A 24,563-nucleotide genomic window follows, 5' to 3' on the forward strand; every position below is an offset into this window, starting at 1 on the left:
CTGCTGCCAGAATTATTTAAATAAAACTGTTTACAAATATATAATTTGTCCTGACACATTGCTGTGTATGATTACTTGAACATTGGAAATGAAAGATAAATGCCTGAAAAGAGGGGTCACACCAAACCCTGGAAAAATATTGGAGGGTGTGAATAGGTGAAAACTAACATTTTGCGTCATACAATTGAGTAGACAATTGAAACAACAATCACAAACCAAGTGTTTATGAACCAGAGTTCTTATATTATTAATTGTGGTTTCTGTTAAGTCAGTTAGGCTACTGTTTGTCACGAGTAGGCTAAAAATGCAAAATAACTAGTGTGATTTTCTTTTTACAAATAGTTGTTTTCTGTGTGAGAGAGAGAGAGCGAGTGTGTCTTTCAGAGAGATGCATCGATACCGAACTATAACAACATCTAAAGTCAGCCGTGTTTTTTTTTTAATGAAATAAAACATGTAGGGACATTGTTGTGCCGTGTCTCCAGGTGAAGCCACCTTTGATCCACAGCCGTCAGACAGAAGGAGCTAAAAGCGGTGGCCCCTGAGACCAAATCCTGCCCTTCTATCACATGACCGCTAATCGTAAGTAAGCATTTCCGCGTTCACGAGATCTCTTGCAGCCGCTGAATGAAGCCTTGGACTGGGACTAATTTTTCTGCATCGTGCTGTGATCCAAACGCGTTGCCGAGCTGGGGGGAAATTCAGGGAAGGGAAGCCGTGCAACGCATCGCACTGATACACGGCGCGGTACCAACATGATCACACGGGTGAAATCTGCGGTGGCCAATTTCATGGGAGGCATGATGGCTGGTGCTTCCAACGGTGACCACCTCAGTGGCATAGACCTGCCACTGAAATTCCCTTACATGCGACCTGAGTTTCTTGGGCTGTCACCGGATGAAATAGAGTGTTCCGCGGATCATATCGCTCGTCCGATCCTCATTTTGAAAGAAACGAAAAGATTACCATGGGCTACGGGTTACGCAGAGTGAGTAGGCTATTCTACGTCCATCTTAAACTAATTGTTGCAATCCGCTACACGGCTTCTGAAGCGGACTAACCTAGCCCAGCCGTTTCAGTCTCAGCCGGCTGTTCAGGTGTTGCATCTGTTTTACTCAAGTAGTCCCCATAATATGCATGCACGAATCATTTTTAGAGGCATCGTAAGGGTTGAGCATAAACCAGCAAGCACTGCGTGATTTATAGAAATTGTATTCGTGAGAATACCGTGGCTGAGGGAATTATGTTATTTATGGCACCTGTTCGCCAGTGACAGTTGCATGCATGCAGTTTTGAAACATTGTTGCATCCAACTGGATGCTTGTCGTATCAGATTTCACATGTCCTCTCTTGTTATGCACTGCACTAGGATGCTGGCGTTGTATCACTGCTTCTTTTTGCAATTCACAAAACACAATATTTTGTAGCTATTCAATGTCCTATCAAATTATGACCAATCTAAAATATCAATCACTGGCTACTGCTTTACAACCTCCACGCCAACAGCACGTTATTGTATCACCAAGAAGTCTAATGTTATCAGATCGGACCTTGAGTCCTCAACATCAACAGGGTAAAGCGCCATCTGCGTGTGGATGGTTACGTCACATTTTCGTTTCATAGATTTCTTTCCAGAGGAACCTTTGCACGCTGAGGGGAAATGCATAGGATTTACTTTACTCATCGTAGATTTTTCGCATTACAAAGCTAAAAACTAAGCTAAGCTAAGTAAACCTATCTTGATGACTTAGTCCTTCAACGTTGTGATCTATACATTAGTTTACTCTAGCTCATCCCCCTTGCATGAAAATCCAGGGAATCAAATACAACGTAATTGACCCTTCGCTAAACCCCTCCCTAGAACGTCAACTATCCAATCCTACGTTAGCAACCGTAACTAGGCACTGGAGGCCTGTCATCGGTTTGATACATTTCAAAACTACGCAGTGTTGTCATGTTTGTCACCCTTAGCCTGAATAACTACAGCAAGGCAGGTGTTCATACGATGAAATGACAATAGATAATGATAAAGATTCTAGTAATAACTTAAGCAGCTAACTTACTTTGCTGTGCAAGAGCATGATTCGTCCAAAATGCAAAGTTGGTTGTGCCTTGTGTTTTAGGATGACTTGGGGTTTTGCGATGTTTGATTGCCTCTTCGTGATTGGTTACTATTGCTATGCTTGTCAAACTTTCATGATCAAAAAATTGCCTCAGATGTATTTATTTGTCCTTCTGATAATGCATTAGAGCCCTCGGAAGTTATATGATATCGTTGATAAAAAATTCAATTATGTTTTGGGTCACCGTCCAATGTGTGATTCAAGCTGCAGCTCAATTTCACACCACTGGGAACGCGTGCATTTGTGTGAGTATGAGAGAGCGAGATTGACAGCGTGCACCAGTTACTGGGCTTGTCCCTATTTGCGTCTGATGGTAGCTAGCTAACTAATAGAGTATAAAGGTAACTGGGCACAGGCGAGGAGCTGGAGGATGTGTTATCACCTGTTGCTGACCGGTTCATATCCCTCTAGGATTTTGCGATTTTGTGTTTGCACAAATAAACAAGACTTTTGCTGCCACAACAACAACAACATTTACTTCTTTTGTAGAATCCCAATTGTTTTGTTTTGCACATTTGACCTTCATCTTTTACCCTTCATTTGGTTTTGACACCAGTGCCGCATTGATCAGTGCATCATTTCATGCTGCATCCCTATTAGTTGGTTAGTAGACGTAGGTTAAAGCAGCAGTCTCGTGAGATGGTCATCCTAAATATCTGACCCAGTGAAAAATGTCCCCAGACCCCTGGCTAAGCCCTGACTGTTTTAAACAACACCCCTGTTCGGCACTATCTACAAAACAACAAAAAACACTGTGCTTTGCCACAGAAAATCAATGCTGTATTAAGAATGAATATGTATTCCTCAATATGATCCTGTGCAAGGCAGTTATTAACAGGGTGTACCAGTCTTTAAATGTACATGTAATTATAATGTACATGTCTGATATAATGTATTTTATTTGATGTTTTTGTTGTTGATCTTGTCTGTGTTTGAGGTTTAGGATGGTGCATGTGTTGAGTGTATGCCTTATGTGTGATTACTCTGGCAAGGCAGTATCTGGTCTCGGGGCGGTTGGTGCTCGTTTGAGCCACTGATAAAAGTGTTGGTCTGATGTGTGTTTGGTGTTTGTATGAAAACTTCTGGGTTCCCTTGGTGGGTAGGTAATGTGTCTTATATGGGCTTGGTGTGTGTGTGTGTGTGTGTGTGTGTGTGTGTGTGTGTGTGTGTGTGAACGCGTGCTGTTGTGTGTGTGTGTGTGTGTGTGTGAACGCGTGCTGTTGTGTGTGTGTGTGTGTGTGTGTGTGAACGCGTGCTGTTGTGTGAACGCGTGCTGTTGTGTGTGTGTGTGTGTGTGTGTGTGTGTGTGAACTTGTGCTGTTGTGTGTCACAAATTTTGTTGATGTGTGTTTCCGCTTGCAGGGTGATAAATGCAGGGAAGAGTTCCCTAAACGAGGACCAGGCATGCTGTGAGGTGGTGGCGGTGCAGACACGCCCAACAGGAGGATGCTCCACGCCTAGCAAAACCCCCACGGCCAAGAGGAGATCTTCTCTGCCCAATGGAGAGGGCCTTAGCCTCCGGGAGCAGTCGGTGAGGGAACAGGGTTCTCAATTATATAGGCAATGAATAATGAAAGACAAGACAAGACAATACCAGACAGACAAATTATGTATAATCTTTGATTTAGTTTATAGACTTTTTGATGGTACAGAGGTAAATTTGTTGGACTCACAGAAATGTTATTTCCAGTAACACTATTTAATAAGAAGAACTGAGCCAGATGCAAGCTGTCATGAGTTTTAGTAAATCGCTAGAACGTCAACTATCCAATCCTACGTTAGCAACCGTAACTAGGCACTGGAGGCCTTGTCATGTTTGTCACCCTTAGTTTTAGTAAATCAGGCATTTGTCAGTCCTTGGCTTTTGTGGCATTTGGTATTGTTTAGAGTTAGAAGCCTGAGGGATCTCACATCAAAATTCTGAAGTTGGCTGATGATCACTCGCCTAGTGTTTCAAGGGATACCAGCAAAATCTCCCTCTCGTCAGTTTTTCTCTTTTTGACCACTAACCAAAAACATGGGGTAGGCGCTAAGGTATGGTTGTGGTATGGCTGAACAAGACTAGGCAGGCTTATAGGCAGACCTATAGGGCCCTGGTTCATAATTCACAGTGTTTATTTTTATAAAGTTTGTATTCATTACTTATTGCGCAAGAAATCACATATTGTTTTATTATTATGATTCTTGCCTTATCCCCATTCACAGTTTTCAGTTTTCAAAACATAAATTATGGAAGTCCAGAGGCAACCAATTATAGTTCTTCAACAGGAGGGGTATTCTGAATGAGAATGCTCAATGCAGTCGTGAAATTTGCGAATTCAGGGACTTATTCGGACAGAAAGCAGTCTTGGTGTGCGTAAGTGACGCTTTCTTTATCCAATTCCATGTTTCAAAAGCTTCCATACTGAGGTTGCTGACACATTGAACACCTAGAGGCAAAGTTTCCACAATGCCAATCAGACACGTGACAGGCGCCATGATGATGCAGTTTTCTCTAAGAAAGACCAGATGCATTGGAGAACTGGTGATGAGCGAGCTGGGGCTGTAACCGAATAGCAGGCTCTGATAACCATGAACCAAAACAGTCACTGTGCACCAGGATCTGTGTTGCAAAGGTGCAGTGCATCAGTAAGGAAGTCCACTACATTGGTAGATATAGTACTGATGGGAGAAGCATGAGAATTCTGTCTCTTTCAGTGTGAACTTCATTATGACACCGAGCAGCTTTGAGGGTAAATTCCTGTTCCTGCTCCACTGAATCCATCCGCCCGCTGTTTGAAAATCATCCATGTGTGATCAAACATGACATCACCCTCTGATGTGTATTGCTCACACATTCATTAAGTCCAGTTTTGTTTCATCCATTTACTGTATGTCCTATGAAGATGAACAGAACCTTTCCATACAGTAGCACTCTGTGCTGTGCTTAATGGAGTGAGAGCTGAGAGCAAGTAATTATTATAAGAGCGTTGCGCCCCTTCTGTAACCTTGTGATCTGCCCTCTTGGTTATGCTTCTCTCCCCTGCAGACATATTTCCACAGATGAGACCTGACAGGAACACCACAATAGATCCACTCATTGCTGATGAAACTTGAAAGTGTTGTGTTTTGATGCCACTTGATTACTTTCTGTTCCACAGATGGAGAGGGGTTCACTATTAATAGCAACACTTGTGTAAATTGATGTTTATTCAGTTGAGTGTAATATATGTATGCTAATCCTCTTATACATGCCTCTCTAGGGACGAACATACGGTTCTCTTCCAGCAATGGATATGTGCCAGTGCTTACAGGCTCACCATCAGATAGCACAGATGCTTTGGTCCATACTGAAAGCCGTGATAATCAGTCTGCCAATCCAGTAGCAGGTTTTCCAAACAGATAATTACATTTAATTGCATATTGCCTTTCCGTGGATGTATAACGTTTACAGCAGGACTGAGGACTGTAGGGAAGCATTTGACTGCGTTAGTGTAGTCATTTGCTCTGTGTGTTGTGTGTGTTAGTGTGTACTTGCATCCACACAAATGTTGTGCTTGTGTGTGTTTGTGAAAGAGATGTGGTGTATGTATATGAACATATTTCTAATTTGTTGTGTCTGTGTGGAATGTGAAAGAGACAGATGTGGTGTATGTACGTATATGAACACATTTCTAATGTGTTGTGACTGTGTGGGGATGTGTGTGTGTTGACCTCCAGGACCCTGAGGAACTGGTGTTTCACTACTGGGGCCTGTTTGATGGACATGCAGGTTCAGGGGCGGCTGTGGTCGCCTCCAGGGTCCTGCAGCACCACATTGTGGAGCAGTTGCTAGATGTTTTGGATATCTTGCGCAACGCCTCTGTCCTACCCCCTACCTGCCTGGGCGAGGAGCCCAACAATCAGCCGACGCCAGGGACCCATCGGGCCCTTTCACGCGCCGCCTCCCTCAGGGGGGCCGCGGGGGCTCCGGGGTCCCCCTGCACCCCTCCTCAACGGTTCTACACAGAGAAGAAGATCCAGCACGAGAGTTTGGTGATCGGAGCCCTGGAGAATGCCTTCAAAGAGATGGTGAGGCCGGCTTTTCCCTGTATTCTACTGTATGTTCTAGTTTGGTAAACATAGACATTGTGCAATCTATGTACAGGTGATGCTCACTCATTTAGATCACCTGACTTCCTTTGGATCATTTAGATCACCTGACCTCCATTTCCAAGGAGTCAGTTAATATACAGCCATGTGGATATTCATTTAATGTTAGAGATGAGAGCAGCAGTTTACAGCACCAGTATCATGCAAATGGACAAAAGTGAGTTATTTCTACTGCCCTAAAGACAATAATGGAGTTGTACTTATATTGTAAACATAGGATGATGCTGTAGTAGCACCTCTTTGAATTAAACACCACATCTCCCATTCTGCTTTGCCTTTATAGACATATGGTGCACAATAGCACAGTTAGTCAAGCAGGTGGGCTTTTTCAGTGTGTGTTGATGGGTAGTGACAAAGCTGTATTAGGACAGGAGCCCTCTAATCCCTGTCTGTAATAATTCCATTTTACTCCTCTGTTGGTGGAGGTCCTGACATTCATGTTAAGATCCATCTTTGGTTCTTCTGATTGTGGTTGATATTGTATTCTCTTTGGATCTCCTGCATTCAGTATCAATAGAGTGTTATCATCCTGACAGGTTACTGACACAGTACTTCCCCTGAGTGCACTCACATGTGATTGCTTCTTCTTGTATTGTCTGACCTTCTCTTAATTCCCTTAATTGCATTACTCCTTTCTTCCAGTTGGGTGTGGGTTAAGCCACTGTGTTCCATTGAGTTGCCCAGTAAACCCCCCATTCAGTCCTTATGTTGTATATAGTGATTGCTGACTGTTTTTTTTAATAATCATTTCTGATATGACCACTAGATGGTATTGTATGTTGACATAGTTTTAATTGTAAAAAAAAAACCATGAAAACACCAACCCATTTTATTCTACCTTTCCATATTGACATATCACAGTGGCAAAGACAAGACTGGTATGGCTAGAAATTATATATATTAACCAACTGCACTGTAGGCAGCATACAGTTTTGTGTCCTAAGTAGGATATACAACCATAGCATTACTAAATTTCGATTAGGTTTCAGACAAAACATGGATTACAATGAGCAGTTGAAATTATCATCTGTTGAGGCTACTGCTACTACTATTACTACTCCTGCTACTACTACTACTACTACTATTACTAATACTACTGTTTTTGTTGCTGAAGGGTATAATTCTGATCACCAGATTATACTGACCCTCTTTTGATGACCCCTGTCAGGGTCATTTCAGGTGCTCATATCTCCACCTCCAACTATTAAAGATCTAGGCAAACAGCTTGAAATCTGCCTAACAGACTCTAAAATAGTGATGTTTTAGTGATACTGTGATAGGATTGGAAATGGGACTTAGCATGCAATGGGAAATGCCTTTTCTGTGTCTTCTTGTATTTGTATTCAAGATGTGATCAAGTGGATTTTCAAGATACTATTATTTGTATTTGTTTATTTTTATAACAAAAAGGGCAGTAGAGATTGACAATAAATGAGTGGGAGTGGGAGATGGGAGTGGGTTTAGGAGGTTACCTCAGGTCAGAGCCCAGGTCCTGGAGTGCACTTGGACCCGTATATGGTTGGAATGCTATATCTTGCGCCACACCTCCCCCTCAAAACACTCTCATTGATTGGGCAACATGCTTATGTACGTAGTACGTGTAGCTCCAGGACTCATTCACTTTGGAAGCTTAAGTCAGCCTCTGGTGTGTCTGTGTCCTCTGGTGTGTGTCTGTGAAACTGAAGCAGTTCATGACTGTCTTGAAGGCAGTGGAAATAATGCAGTGTAACAAACATCATCAAATCAATTCACACCAGGTGTAAACCAAGGCAGTCTCTTTATGATGAGCTTTTTAGGTGAATAAGGCAAGTCCGGTCTCCTTGTCGGAACACAGAGGCCCGGGTATACTGTACAGAGCATTCTGTTGACCATTGGGCCTTTGAGTCCCAACTCTTTAGAGGAAGTTTTCCTGCTTCCAAAATAAACGTTACTATCTAGATGCCTCAAAGCATCTGATGCCTTTTAGGCAAGACATCACATCACAACAAAAATTATGCTATGACTTGGAGTGTATGGCAACAAACAGACATAGCTGGTGTAGTCCTCCAACCGCCTTTGGGTTTGGCAGTATCATTAAAGCATCAAAGTGCTGTGTAGAACTTCCGGTTATGGCGCGCTGCTAGGCAGACGTGTGAAAGAGAGCTCCCATGCACAATTCATAGAAAAGTAATCAGGAAGCCACTAAGAATTACCAAACAGTTACTACTGATCCAAAAACACAACAAACAGCCATAATGCCACCGAAACTGCAGCCAAAGACTTCAAAGTCTACTAAATCAACCGATGGTTCCTCCAGCCCGACGATGCTACCTAGTTCCAATACTAGCGACGACGACACAATTAGCCCTGGTCCAATTCTCAACGCTATCCAGACAATGAAAGAAGATTTTGTGTCGAGGTTTGATGGGCTATTGGGCGCTATTCAGGGAGTGCAAGGCGAATTAAAGTCAGACTATCCTAATCAGTCAACCTTCTCATGTTATTCTGCCACCTGCCAGACATTCTCCAGAATTGACTACTTTTTGGTCTCTGCTTCCTTGATTTCCACAATCACAAGAAGCTGGTACGACAGCATTGTAATTTCAGACCATGCTTCAGTTTCATTTAGACTAAACATGCCAAAGTCACTGAATTTCTCCATGAGGTGGCGCCTTCAGTCATTTTGGCTGAAGGATCCAGAATTTATGAAGTTTATTGGGGCACAAATTGATGATTACTTTGTAAATAACACAACTCAAACATCAGCTGCTATACGGTGGGAAGCATTTAAAGCCTTCCTGAGAGGACATATGATAAGTTATACAAGTTATAAACAAAAATCTTGGAGGCTGGAGATGCAACAGTTAGAAAAAAAGATAAAAGAAACTGAATCAAAACACTTCAAAAATCCTTCCCAACAGTCATTTAGAGAACTTAATGAATTTAGAGCTAAGTATAATGTTTTATCTGTCAATAAGGCAACTAAAAGCCTGCTGAAATTGAAATTGAAACAGTCCTATTATGAGCAAGGGGAAAAGGCTAGTAAACTCTTAGCTTGGCGTATTAAACAATCAGAATCTGAAAGAACAATAAATACTATTCAACTAGATGATGGGTTGGAGACTAATGACCTTAAAGAAATTAATAAAGCTGTTAAAGGTTTTTACGAGAACTTATACAGCACAGACTCTTCAGCCTCAGCCTTGCAAAAACAAAAAGACTTTTTAGATTCATTGAACATCAAGCCTCTTGAAGAAAACTTCCTGGATGATTTAGACCTAGACTTAACCATTGAGGAATTGTCTGCAGCCACTGGGAGTATGAAGGGGGGTAAGACGCCTGGCAAGGATTCGATTCCCATTGAAATCTATAAAGCTTTTCAGGACAAGCTACTGCCACCTTTACTTGAAATGTATAAAGAGTCCTTAGATAGCGGGTCCTTCCCCCCCTCTCTAAATATGGCCGTAATCACACTATTGTTAAAACCAGGTAAAGCATCTTAGCTTTTGTGGATCGTATAGACCAATATCACTTCTTAATAACGAGCTCAAAATTCTCTGCAAAGCATTAGCCAGACGGTTAGATACACTTCTACCACAAATGGTGCACTCTGATCAAAACGGCTTTGTTCAGGGACGACAGGGTTTTCATAATATAAGACGAGTTCTTAATATTTTGTTTGAAAATTCAGGCTGTATGGACACTGCTATTTTGTCATTGGATGCCGAGAAGGCCTTTGACAAGGTGGAGTGGCACTTCCTGTTTGAGGTTCTTCAAAGATTTGGCATAAAGAAGAAATTTCTCTGCTGGATCAGACTACTTTATGCTGACCCCCAGGCTGTAGTTTTAACAAATGGGCTATCTTCAGCACCCTTTAAGTTGTACAGGGGCACAAGACAAGGCTGCCCCCTGTCTCCACTGTTATTTACCCTGGCAATTGAACTGCTGGCCATGGCAATTCGCAACCATACTAGTTTTAAAGGCATAAGGATAGGAGATATGGAACATCGAATAGCACTGTATGCTGATGATGTCATTTTATTTTGCTCTAATTTGAAACAGACTTTACCAGCTTTATTGGACCAAATTCACTTTTTTGGCACCTTTGCGGGATACAAAATGAATTACTCCAAATCTGTAATATTATTCATCAATGAAAAGGAACGACTACACCCCCCCAATTCCTACTCCTTTTACGGTTTCACTAAATGGCTTCACATACCTGGGTGTTAAGATTGCCCCTACCACTGACAAAATTGTTCCTAATAACTAAAATACCTTAACTGATAAGGTCACCCAACTTATAAATAGATGGACAAATCTACCCATTTCTATGATTGGGCGTATAAATGTATTGAAAATGTAAATTTTACCAAAGTTTCTTTATCTCTTTCAATCTATTCCACTTGCTCCTCCACCCTAACTCTTTAATTTTCTTAAAAAGCTTTTCTCTAACTTTATATGGAACAACAATTTTTGGCAATGATGACTTCCAAGCTGGTAGAGCAGACCCAGGGTTTAAAATATGTGCAGCCCAGGGTATAGCTAAGGTAGCTGACCTTTACAATGAAAACTTGGTTCTCATGTCATTCTAAGAGCTCAAATCAAAATATGGGATTCCTGCAAAATATTTTTTTAAATATTTACAATTTAGAAGCTTCATCCTTTCCAGACAGAGCAATGATTTGAAGCTTCCCCCCCTATCCACTCTAGAAGATTACACTTTGAAGTTTTTACATTTTAGGGGACAGGTTTCATTACTCTAAAGAATCATCCCAACGCTCACTTCAAGCATGGCGAAGGGACTTGCAGGATAATGTTACTGAGGAGGAATGGTCAGAGGCATGTTTTCTAGCTCAGACCCAATCCGTAAATACAAACTCCAAACTGTTACAATATAAATGGATAAGCAGACTGTACATAACACCAGCTAAATTGCACCACTTTAACCCTAACATACCTGATACCTGCTTCAAATGTAAAGACCAAAAAGGTACCTTATTTCATTGTATGTGGGAATGTCAAAAGACACTTTCTTTTTGGAGTAAGGTGGTGGACCTTGCTATCCAAATCATTGGCAGGAAAGTGCCTCTTAGTCCTAAATTGTGCCTATTGAATCTCTATCCAGAAGACTTCACTACCTCTAAAAAAATTAGGTCTCTTCTGAATATTTGTTTTCTGGAAGCCAAACGATGTATTGCTCTCTCATGGAAATCAGATACACCCTGTGCCACATCACAATGGTTGAAGGGAATGACTTCTTACTTAGCTTTGGAAAAGATAAATTACACAACAAAAAATAGACTTGACAAGTTTTGGGAAATATGGAACATTTTCTACAACTTCCTTGAAAATAACAACATGGATGTTGATGGTTGGTTGGATGATAAGACGGATTGAGTACTTTTTGTTTCTGTTTTGTTTTGTTTTGTTTTCATTTGTTCTCCCCTGTAAACAATTTTAGTTAGCAGATGTAATTTCAATGACTGTAACACACTGTCTACTGTGACAAGAACATCTATTATATGTGCTATATGTGAGAGCAAATTGCATTATATGTGCCTTGTTGTGTTGTCTTGTATTGTTTGTCTGTAAAATAAACAAAATTCTTAATAAATATATGTTTTAAAAAAAACATATGCTGTGTAGGAAATGTATGGACCTAGAATGTTATTAGACTGGAGAGTTAGTCTAATCCGGGGGGTGTCATCCAGATCTGACATGTTCATCACATTGACAAAATGTCTGTATGCACTGTGTACCAGGACACCCAGATCGAGCAGGAGAAGGCCGTGTACAACATCACTGGAGGATGCACAGCCCTAGCGACGGTCTTCCTGCTGGGGAAGTTATATGTGGCCAATGCAGGGGACAGCAGGTGAGATGCCCTTTCAGTGTGGTCACGTCATGACTGTGATCTCCCACGTCAGTAGATTCAGAGTTGTCTGATGTCTGCATACAGCAGGTACAGTTTGTATTTTAAGAATCCTGTTTAAATGGAATGTTTGTGTCACACTGTGTGATTATTTATCACAGAATGGATATGTGTGATGGGCATAAAGCAGGTCATAAAAAGTTCAGTCCTCGTAACTCTTCAGTGCACCTCCCCCAGAGAGGAGATCATGTGCCACACATCTGAGCTCATTGGACGGTTCTGCCAGTTTGCTATTTAAAGACATGAAATGAACTGGAACTAGTCTCTCCCCCCACCAGTGAAATGGGGTCTTGATTTCAATCCACTGTGGGCACCTCCAAATCATCTCTCTGATGTTGCTCTCGTGGGAGAGCTGGGATTGGTGCACAGCACACAGTGTAGCTTTTTTCCAAACAGTTTTGTGGTTCCTCAGTTCAAGCTCATTAAAGTGAGCGTGTCGTGCCTCCCCAGGGCCATCATTATCAGAAACGGAGAGGTAATCCCCATGTCCACGGAGTTCACCCCGGAGTCAGAGCGACAGAGGCTGCAGTTCCTGGTAAGTTTTATATGATTTTTTCCCCCCCCAAAAAATAAGTGGAGACATTAAGGCTTTAATTAAGCCATCACCATTTAAACCATACAAAGGATTTGTGTGCTTTGTGGGAAAATGTCCTGGACGTGTCTTCTGCCTGACCTCGTGAGCTGCTTTGATCTTGTTTGAGTTTGATGTTTCCTCCCGTGTCTCCTCTGCCCTCGTCTAGGGCTTCATGCAGCCCCACTTACTGGGAGGGGAGTTCACACACTTGGAGTTCCCTCGACGGGTGCAGAGGAAAGAGGTGGGCAAGAGGATGCTCTACAGAGACTTCACTATGAATGGCTGGTGAGTGACCTACCTAGTTGTTTACTGTATCCCTGCTGTTGGAGGAGGTCTGCAACTCCACCTACAAAACATTATAAGATTAATCAGGTAATCAGGGATGTAGGCAACTGCCAGGGTGAAGAGGGCTGTTGAGGGTTATTATAGCCAGACCCCAACTGAATGTTATAAACAAACCCGTATTAGTGTGTGATTAGCGAAACTATTGCTTGTTACTATCATCATGTTCTCCAAACATTGGATAAGATAAGTATCCAAGTATCATTGTTCTATTTCATCCTTACTGACCGCTAGACGGTGCTTTCAAGCACTGAATGATCCATCTCGCGCACGCGCAGGTCGAGGAATAATGCCAACATTGTGACCCTGATGACCCCCGGATAGTCTATATCTTCCGGTGGGGTCAGGGAAACTGCTCCTTTCATCTTCTCGCTACGCAGGTAGTTGGTGTTCGTTAAGAAGCTAAGGAAGCTAAAGAGTTTGATTGTGTGCTTAATCCTGTCCCGTGCCATTGGCCTCGCGACACTGTCGGAGCCGTGAGCTTTCTCGCCCTCCAGAGGCCGCACCGACTGTGGGATAAGTACCCTGGTTTCTCTTATTATTGCTGGTTGCAGCTATTGGCATCGCCTGCGCGGGCCGATAGCTATGCAAGGCCGTAATTACTCTGTTTTGTGGTCAAGTAGCGTCTTCGCACTTCCCACCACTAGACAGCCATTTACGTTGCTTAGCCAGCTGTTGCCGCAAGAAGTTGTTGGTAAGCGTAACAATTTCTTAGGGGAATTATCGTGTTATCGTGGTGACGGCTGCTTTCGCCCCTATCCCACCTTTTCATTGTATTTGCGGTCACTACGCTACTAGGGTAACAATTCCCTAGGGGAATTATTGTGTTAATTGTGGTGACAGCTGCATTCGCACCCTCTCCCACCACTCTTTGTGTTGCAGGATTACTAGCAGGGATGCACCGATCCGCTTTTTTCACCTCCGGTACCAATACCGATATCTGAGGTTTAGTATCGGCCGATACCGATCCGATACCGATATTAAAAAAAACAGCACGAAAGTATGGTAACTGTGTGTATGTGTGTGACCACACGTGCGAGAGGGAGAAAAAAGGAGTGCATGACATGAGATCTTGGTGCATTTTTTGCTCATTTGCTACTTAACATCATGTCTAGTCATCACTATCAATTCATAACATAGGATAAAAATAATCACAAATAATGTACGTTCTAACTAGGGCTAGTGTTCATATTAGTTAGCGATCATATATCCGCTAGCGTCAACTTTTACGTTACATTGTAGAGGCTCAGCATGGTGACCTGTTAATGCATTTGCTGGTTCTACTCTGTTAAAAGACCCACAATTACCAAAACTGTATTCTTTATCTCTCTTTAATGTGCATTCATCAATTTCCATTACATGACGATGCATGTGATCGTACACATGTGTGTGCCTGCAATGAGAATGGGGACTGCACTGAATTACTTTAGCATGAGTTATTGCTACACGATAACAATTACACAACTAACATTACTCGATACATATAATTGTGGACATTACACTAGGCAACATGAATCTCATTCATAGCTCATCCAGTCAAAATCTTAACAGGATGAACCCATCTTTATTACAGCGAATCAACATCAGAACATAACCAAATCTCCGCTTAGCATGCTAATCGCTACTAATAGCAACCTGCACTCATACTACTCTACCTATCACAGTCGTAACTTCATGAAACCCCTTACATTCATTATGTACGCACACAATGCCTCACATACATGTCGAACAATGATGATTTAAGCATTGGAAATGTATAAGGCACAACTACTTTGCCACTGATGGGCGACGAACTGAACTTGTCACTATTCACCAAACTTAACTGAGCAGACAGCGCTGCTAGGCAACGTCACTATCAACAGATAGTTTTTCATACACGTTAACATGCAGGAAGGCTTTTGATGGCTGTTCTCTGGATTGTCCGCCATCGAGCCACCCTAAATCTTTGAATGTGCGTGTTTCAATATAATAACAGTCCGTTTAAAACAATGATACCGGAGCATGATATGAATTAAACAAAGCCTCGATGTAAATACATAAAATAATTTTGTTTTTAAAATATGGATCGGCCCATTGTCACCGATACCCGATCTAGAAATTTCTTCAATATCGGTACCGATACCGATACAAATATCGGATCGGTGCATCCCTAATTACTAGCGCAGTTAACAATTCCCTAGGGGAATTACTTGCCTAATAATAACGTCAATAGCCTTATTTTTCCCTGCATATATTTGTCGGTGACTGCAGCGGTTCCTGCCTCCCTCTTCCGACATCTGCTCTGCGCCGTATTACTCTTTGCGCGTTGGCCGCGAATATTTTGTCAGTGACGGTAGCGGTTCCTGCCTCCCTCTCCCGGCATCTATTCTGCGCTATAGCCCCATTAAGTGTGGCCATTCCCCTCTCCTGGTGAAGGTAGTGCTTTCGCTCCCCGCTCCCAGCACATTGTGGTTGACTAATCTTAATATCTATCGGTGAGGGCAGCGGTTCCTGCCTCCCTCTCCCCGCATCTATTCTGCACTATAGCCCCATTAAGTGTGGCCATTCCCCTCTCCTGGTGAAGGTAGTGCTTTCGCTCCCCGCTCCCAGCACGTTGTGGTTGACTGATCTTTAATATCTGTCGGTGAAGGCAGCAGTTCCTGCCGCCCCCTCCCAGCACCCTATTTATGGTTGTCCCCATTACACCGGGACCACTATCCCCTACTGAGGCTAGCTCTGTGTGGGTTGCAGGCATGGTGGGCGACCACTCCTGCGCGACCTGCATGGCCCCTCTGCTGGGGAGTTAAAGAGCTCAGCCGGTTCCGGCCAGTGCCTTCTTCAGGCGGGGCTCAGCCCCCACCAAACTTCTCGTACCCCCATCAGAGGAGTATCTGGGGTAGTTAAAGTCGTGCTGGAGAGATTCCAGATCCCTCACTCGTCTGTCAGGCGATGGTCGGGCCCTGGCTGCTATGCAGGACGCACCCAGGCACGGGTTGGGTGATATGCCAGCGGTCGACCCAACCATAGCTGCCCTCATTGTCTCGCCTGACGAGGCTGCCCTGGAGGCGCTTCAGCGCACTGTCCAAGCGGGAAAGACTCGGGAGGAGCTGTCTGGGCTCTGGAGGAGGGGGCCGCCTCCTCCTAGTAGGCCTAGATGGCCTGCGGCTGCCCCATGGCACGGCCCGCAGGCACAGGCCAACCCAAGGGGTCACTACGAGGCCCAACGCCCGCAGCCTGTTCAGCAGCAAGCACGGGCCTTTCAGAGTCCAGAGCAACAGCCCTCGGGCCAACCTCGTGGTTTGCCCGCAGCCCGACGTCCCCCCAGAGCCCCTAGGGGCGGGGGGGCCAGGCGCTAAGGCCCAGGGGCCGGCGTCGGCGTTTTCCCAGCAGCTGCTCAACTTGGGCTTCTTCCATCAGGGACCCGTGGGTGCTTTCCACCTTAGCCCACGGATACCAGCTTTGGTTCCGACGTCGGCCCCCAGCCTACAGCCGGGTCAAGATTACCGCCTTACAAGACCCGGCCAAATCCCAAGCCCTTACCCAGGAGCTGTCCGCCCTCCTGGACAAGGGTGCCATCGAGCCGGTAGACCCTCTGGCACAACACGTGGGGTTCTGCCCGGTCTTCTTTCTTAGTGGCAGAGAAAGATGGCGGACTCCGCCCCATCCTCGACCTGAGGGGCCTCAGCAGGGCTCTGAAGGTCTTGAGGTCCCGCATGCTGAGCTTGGTCCTCAACATCTGGGATGTCTTTGGCAGGGCAGGGATGGATCTCTTTGCCTCAGAGGAATCCACCCACTGCCCCCTCTGGTTCACCTGGACAGGGGGGGCCAGCCCTCTGAGCCAGGATCTCCTGTCTCAGTTACATGGTCGGATTTGGCACCCCGACCCTCATCGGTTGCGGCTGTGGGTCTGGCCGCTGCAGGGCCCAGCCACTGCTGACAGAGTGTTCAGTCTTTGTCCGCAATACCATACTGAATGCCCGGGCACCCTCTACCCGGGCACAGTATGAAAACAGGTGGCAGCTGTTTACTGCGTGGTGTTCAGACAGGGGCGAGGACCCCGTGCTTTGCGGAGTCCCGAGTGTCCTGGAGTTCCTCCAGTCTCTCCTGGATGGGGGCCGGTCCCCGGCTACCCTGAGGGTGTATGTGGCAGCTATATCCTCCCGACATGCTCGGGTGGACAACGAAACAGTGGGAGGTCACAGACTGGTGTCCCTTTTTCTGTGGGGCGCCTTGCGGCTGCGCCCCCCACGAGCACGGCGCACCCCAGCATGGGATCTGCACCTCGTGCTTAATGCCTTGGGTTTGCCTCCCTTTGAACCCCTGGCTCAGGTAGAGCTGAAGTGGGTCTCATTCAAGGCGGCCTTTCTCCTCGCCATCGTGTCGGCGAAGCGCGTCGGGGAGCTCCACGCGCTGTCCGTGAGCGACTCCTGCTTAAGGTGGAGTCCGGATGGCTCAGGAGTTACCCTGTGGTCGAACTCCGCCTTTCTCCCGAAGGTCTTGACTCCATCAAACCTTAATCGCCCTTTACATCTGGCGCAGCTTGTTCCCCCTGAAGGGGAAGACAGGATGGAGTTGCTGTGCCCTGTGCGGGCCCTGAGGGCTTATGTGGCTGCGACCGCTAGAGTTAGACGGTCGGAGCAGCTGTTTGTCTGCTATGGGGGCCCTAGGAGGGGCTCTGCTCTGTTCAGACAGCGGTTGTCCCATTGGGTGGTGGAGACCATCACCCAGGCATATAGAGGAAGCGTGCACCCACTCCACCAGAGCGGTCTCAACGTCCTGGGCAGCCTTGCGGGGCGTTCCCCTGGAGGACATCTGTGAGGCAGCGTCGTGGGCGTTGCCTAGTACCTTCTCCAGGTTCTACCGGGTGAACGTCGCCACTCCCCATCCATTGGCTGTGGTCCTGCTGCCTGACTCTGCTGCTTTTCCTCAGTGAGGTAAGTGCTGGAGTTCTTCGTGACTTTGTTGGTATTGTCATCCAGTGCTTGAAAGCACCGTCTAGCGGTCAGTAAGGATGAAATAGAACGAAAGTTACGTATGTAACTACGGTTCTATGAATCACTGGATGACCGCTAGACCGTTCCGTCACTCAGAATCCTCATGCTCTCGCGAGAAGATTGTGTAGGAGCAGTTTCCCTGACCCCATCGGAAGATATAGACTATCCGGGGGTCATCGGGGTCACGAGGTGACAATGTTGGCATTATTCCTCGACCTGCGGGTGCGCGAGATGGATCATTCAGTGCTTCAAAGCACCGTCTAGCGGTCATCCAGTGATTCATAGATCCGTAGTTACATACGTAACTTTCGTTTCGTTCTGAAGGGCTTTATTTTTCAAATACTGACTATTCATTATCCCACTTATTAAACAGTTACTTGCCAAAACGATAAAAGACATTCCTCCAAAATAACGATTTAAAAGTGACTTTGTTGCCGTTTCAGGGCTTCCACTGAAAATAGTTCCTTACGCAAATAGAAATGTAAAGATGTAGGCGTTGAATAGCAGTGTATTACTTGCTGACTTCCAAGTTACACTGAATTTCCGTTACGCAGTGAACAGACTTCGTGTGGAATGATATGAAAGATATGAATTAGAAGCACAAAACCCTGTTGCCAGCAGTCATTCATTTATTGAAGCGGTCATTTTGAAGGAATATCAGACCTCCAAATGTTGAGATGGCCTATTCATTTCAATGGAACTTTTTGCGACATTCTGAGGAGCCTTATAATAAGCAAATAAGCGTGTGCAGCTGTGGTCTTAGTGTCTTCTCAGGATAGAGATATACACTAGATAGGCAGTGTCCAAGGTAACTGACTATGTGGATGTTTCAGAATCACTACTTGGGGTAGTATCTGGTCTTGACAGCAGTGTGTGCTCTATCCATGTGAAACATCTTCAAAGCTGAGGGTATCAATGGATATTTGCATGGAACAATACCACCAAATTTACACTAGTGTGTCAGTTAACAGAGCGATATGTTGAAAGCAGAACACATACAGTATACACCAGTAGGAAGTACGTTCTTGTGCAATATCACTTACAATTACTAAATAATTTTACATTTTATCTCCCTACGGAAATTGCATTAGTTCGGAGTTGAACAATCAGGCACTTGCTCTTATGTATAATAAAAAATGTAATACAAAATAAAAACAAGTCTCAATACACCTTTCAATACTGAGATTCAAATAATTATTTTTTTCAGTATTTTGTGTGTCCACCTTTTATTTTTGATGACTCAATCCTCCTCAGCATGGAGGATACCAGTGGTGTCCACATTTCTGGAGAGATGTTCAGCCATTCTTCAGAGACAGTCTCAGATGCTGTTTGCTGGAGGAGTTGTGTTGCTCTTCCGTTCTCTTTACAATGGGAGGAGTTCTATTGGATTCAAGTCAAGCTTCATGCTTTTTAGAAACTCTTGGGTGATTTTGGTAGAGTGCTATGGATTGCTATTATGCTGGGATAGTCCTCTTCTGCCAAACTTGTGGAGACTGGAGTGAGACGGTATTGTGGTATATCCACAAGAATTCATGGTGCCATCTATAAATGCCATCTCCCCAACACCTTTTGTACTCCGGTGGATTTTGCTCCATATCATCACACTTGTCAATGTCAGGATCAGTATTAATTTTGATTTGCTTGAGGGCTCCCTTGAAAAAGAATTGTGCAATGTCCTTCACACTGTTTAAGCGGTCACTGAAACTCAGTTCCCCGTTGATAACCCTAATAAGTCTGAAGCACTTTTCTGTCTGTATTTTCAGAGCTAGTTTGTACATGTAGCACACTGGCTGTGGCATGTGGTTCTGATTGGTGTATTCATAATGCCTCATAACGGTACATAGTAATGACTGCACTCATAAAGCGTTACAAAATTATAGTATATATGACCCCATACAATCCTTCAGAAAAGTTGTGTAGGGCTTATACTACATCATCACAATGCTTTATGAGAGCTGTTATATTAATATGTATGAAGAGTTATATAGACTTATGTCAGAAGCTATTATGCATTATGAATATTTTATATACAGTACGTATATAACATGTATATATTATAATGCTCTTTGGATACTGAGTTTAAGTGCAAGTAAGTGTTATTGTATTTGTTTTGGATTGTTCATTAGAGGAACTACTCTACTTTTCAAAAAACAAAATACAATTATTGAGTGGTGATTGAGAGGACAATTTTGAATCATTCAACATTTTAGTGATATTGCATACTTCTGACGTACACTATATCTGTCTCTATAAATGGCAAGCCTCCAATTTCTATGCAGCATTTTGGCATCACTTCATATTTACTGTCTGTTTCATTCTTCAAGACTGAAGGTCGTGCTGATACTTCAGCCAAAGCCAGCAGGCATACAGTAGTTCATAAATGATCCAAGCAGAACGTGCTTACAGTCCTTGTGGGAGCACAGTATAGGCTACTACTGAGCTACTGGTTTGTTGTACCCCAGGAATAACCTGGTTGACGCGCTGAGATAAAGTCCATACACTTTATGCTTTTTGTTAAACAGTTATCCATTTATTGTATCTTCTCCATTAAAATACAATGCAACGACATGTTACTTATTCCAACCTCGCGGTATAGCGGTCAAAACCATGTGCCCTTCCGGGGTCAACACCTGGCCACAACAGTAGGCTTCCTACCTATATGCACAAAACCTACCTGTGCAATGCACAGCAACACCCAGTGTTCAACAGAGTCATTACACATTGTGAGTGAAAATACATTTGGCTGTAGCAACCCATTTGGCTGCTACAGTCCTGCTCACCAGTATTGGTACCCCTAGTGAATATGAGCAAACAGGGTATGAAAAAATATGTCTGTGCTGTTTATCCTCTTGGTGTTTCACTCAAAATATTCACAAAAATCGTACCTTTTCATTGAACAACGGTTGAGATTAAATACATATTTTTCCCAAAAACATGTGTGCCACTATTATTGGCACCTATAGAAAAATCTTATAATTGAAATCTAACTGAAGTATATTTCCAGTCATGTTTTACATTTTTAAGTTCACCTGTTTAATTATGAACTCTTAAGAGGTTAACCATGACTTCCTTTTCCACTGACGTACAAATATGAGGTGGCACAGGCCAAATTCCATTAGTCATTCATCACAATGGGAAAGACCCAAGAACACAGTGACAATGTGCGACGAAAAGTTGTTGAGCTGCACAAATCAAGCAATGGACACAAGAACATCTCGTACCAGTTGAAAATACCCATTTCCACTATCATGGAAACAATAAAGAAGTTTAAAGCGTCAAGAGGTGTTAAGAATCAGCCTGAAAGACGACGTGTGTGTACATTGACCCCACGCACCGTGAGGAGGATGGTTCGACTGGCAAAATAATCTCCAAGGATCAGAGCTGGAGAATTGCAGACATTAGTTGAGTCTTAGGGTCAGAAAGTCTCCAAAACTACCATCAGACATCACCACAGTAAGCTTAAAACGGGCCATGGTTGGACCTTCCAGCAGGACAATGATCCGAAGCATACCTAAAAATCAACACAAAAATGGTTCACCGACCGCAGAATAAAGGTTTTGCCATGGCCATCACAGTCCCCCGACCTAAACCCCATACAAAATCTGTGGGATGAGCTGAAGCCGAGTCTACAAGCGTTGACCTCAGAATCTGAAGGTTCTGGAGAGATACTGTATGTTAGAATGGTGTCAGATCCCGTGCCATGTGTTCACCAACCTTATCACGCATTATGGGAGAAGACTCAGAGCCGTTATCTTGGCAAAGGGAGGCTGCACAAAACATTTAATTAAGGGGTGCCAATAACTATGTTTTGAAGAATAATATTTATTTAATGTCAAAAAAACTTTTTCTCTCAATTATTTTACCTCAATGAAAAGGTAAGATTTTTATGAATATTTTTGAGTGGAAGACCAAGAGGATAAACAGCAAAGACATATTTTTTCATAACCTGTTTGCTCATATTCACTAGGGGTGCCAATAATGGTGAGCAGGACTGTATCTGAGTGGGCTTGGCTGTGAGCACCAGCGCCTGCGCCTGCTCTCCCACTCACTAATCAGCGTCCTTGGGACGGGTCGAGAGGGCCAGGGCTGAGGCTCTTAGCATTCATGTCTCACGCAGGCAGAGGAGAGGCCAGTCTGTCGAGGGTCTGCATACACGCCCAGGACTCCCATGGAAGCAGACTAGGCAGGCATTGGCAAAAGTACATCAAAATATATTTTGATTTCGGCTATAAGTATTAATATGAAATACAAAATACAGCAAAATATCAAAATAAACTACAGTATTTTATATACAGTAGCTCTTTTGTCATTTGAATAATATGACTGATCGTACAGTTTACTGTTGAATGATCCTAGAACAACAAGCTAAAAAAAACTGAAAAATGCCAACCTACACAGATTTTATTTTATCTCCTGTATTCAAAATCTTACCATGTTTTTTTTATTCAGGGCATATAAAACAGTTGAAGATGAAGACCTGAGATTTCCTTTAATTTATGGGGAAGGGAAGAAGGTAAGCAATGAGTGTGTGTGCGGGGGGGGGGTTCACTTATTCCAGTGCTGCTCATAAAGCCGACTCCAAAGGAGAGCATGTTTATAGCTGATTAATAGTGTGTGTGTGTGTGTGTGTGTGTGTGTGTGTGTGTGTGTGTGTGTGTGTGTGTGTGTGTGTGTGTGTGTGTGTGTGTGTGTGTGTGTGTGTGTGTGTGTGTGTGTGTGTCTGTAGCATCATGTTTCTAGCTGAATAATAATGTGTGGCCTTTGCAGCCCTAACAGTGTTTTTGTTCTAGGCACGGGTGCTGGCCACCATTGGAGTGACTCGGGGCCTTGGCGACCATGACCTTAAAGTGCATGATTCAAACATTTACATCAAACCCTTTCTTTCCTGCTGTCCAGAGGTGAGACACATGTTCTAGGATAGAGGAGGGACATGTCTCTTTCAATTACTTTGTGTTATTGTAGAACATAGAAAGAGTTCCAAAACTACGGGTCCCCCTAACTCATTGAGATATTGAGGAGATCCTGGTCTCTGCTTCTGCGTCCCTGCTTCTAGCTGCACTATATCTGTTTTCGTCTTTGTCAGATAACTTGTGTACACCTGGCTGTCAGTTTCAAAGACTTCATATCTCTCAGGCCTCATCTTCAAGGTGTCAGATCTTTTTTTCTGAACTCTCTTGATCTTTAAGTCATTATACCCTGAGTTCAGCCAAAGTTTAGAAAGCTGCAGGCTTCATGGATTCACTCTCTGCACATCATTTATTTGATATTTACCTACAATTATTTGCTTGGAAACAGGGATAGTTTGTTAATATGTACACGGTTGCTTCAGTTGGCTAAATGTGGGTCTTTACTAGAGAGAACCTGACACACTAAAACATTGGTTTCCATAGCAACGACTTATACAAAGTGGAAGATCAGGGCATTCCAACGACATACAAAAAAGCAGGTCAGCCAACAGGGTGGCCCCATGTATTTCCGGTCATATTTGAAGGTTTTACTTCTATTTTCCCATAAAGAACGTATCCCAAAGCCTGTAGCAGAGACATGGTGTGATCACTGACTGTATGGAATTCTTCCTTTAGGTAAAAGTCTACAACCTCACAGAGTATGAGCATGGGGCAGACGATGTGCTCGTTATGGGAACAGACGGCCTTTGGGATGTCCTATCAAATGAGGAAGTAGCTGAAGCTGTCACATCTTTCCTGACAAACTGTGACCCTGATGACTTACACAGGTGTGTGTGTGTGTGTGTGTGTGTGTGTGTGCATTTAATCTCAGTGTTCTGTTAGTATACTGCCTACCCTTTTGAAAAACAAGTGGCCACAGGTGGCACTGATAAAGGCAAGCTAGCTTGGGAACTGATATATATTTATAGGCAGCATTGTGTTTTAAACCACAGGCATGTATCTGCCAATTGGAATGCTTGACTCTGGGCAGTATGCTTGATTCAGAATAAACATGGGCAATATTTTGCTGCTTGCCATGATGGATTAAAAGCAAAGTGTCACTTTGGGCTCAACACTTGTCTGTTACTGCTGATAAACAGGTACACAATGGCTGCCCAGGACCTGATCATGCGAGCCCGAGGCGTCCTGAGGGACCGAGGCTGGAGGATCAGTAACGACAAGCTGGGCTCCGGAGATGACATCACTGTCTACATCATCCCTCTGATGTATGGTAACCGCCAACCATAGAACCGGGAACCTCAGAGAGAGGCTTCCTGGTGCCCCAAGAGAGGGTTCCTGTGGCTCCTCCTGTACCCCCTCAGTGTGGTTCATTTCATGTCAGCTGAGGCTCCTTGCCTTCGTCCCATCCTGTGCTTCCCTTTGGAGTCTCTTCCTGTGTGATGAACAGTTTATCAATGACAGGCACTTTGTATATTTCTAAACTAAGTTTCTCATGTGACCCCTGACTGATGACTGACCACTGACTTTCTGCTTTGACACAAAATGGCCTTTTAAGGTTCAAAGATTTTCTTCCAGCTTCCCTAAAGGTGCAGGGTGTAG

General features: G+C 43.9%; 1 protein-coding gene across 1 annotated transcript; it reads left to right on the plus strand.

Moving 5' to 3' along the window:
- Window positions 1-755: 755 nt before the first annotated feature.
- Window positions 756-24,251, plus strand: LOC308374936 (protein phosphatase 1H-like; the record flags this gene model as incomplete). The annotated part of the gene is made up of 10 exons (XM_080850928.1): window positions 756-988; window positions 3,486-3,654; window positions 5,823-6,173; window positions 11,999-12,111; window positions 12,619-12,703; window positions 12,909-13,027; window positions 22,507-22,570; window positions 22,848-22,955; window positions 23,640-23,791; window positions 24,104-24,251. The coding sequence occupies 10 exons, from the start codon at window positions 756-758 to the stop codon at window positions 24,249-24,251; spliced, it is 1,542 nt and encodes a 513-aa protein (XP_080707054.1).
- Window positions 24,252-24,563: the final 312 nt, after the last annotated feature.

This window comes from Sprattus sprattus (genome assembly GCF_963457725.1).
Source record: "Sprattus sprattus genome assembly, chromosome: 14".
NCBI classification, from domain to species: domain Eukaryota; kingdom Metazoa; phylum Chordata; class Actinopteri; order Clupeiformes; family Clupeidae; genus Sprattus; species Sprattus sprattus.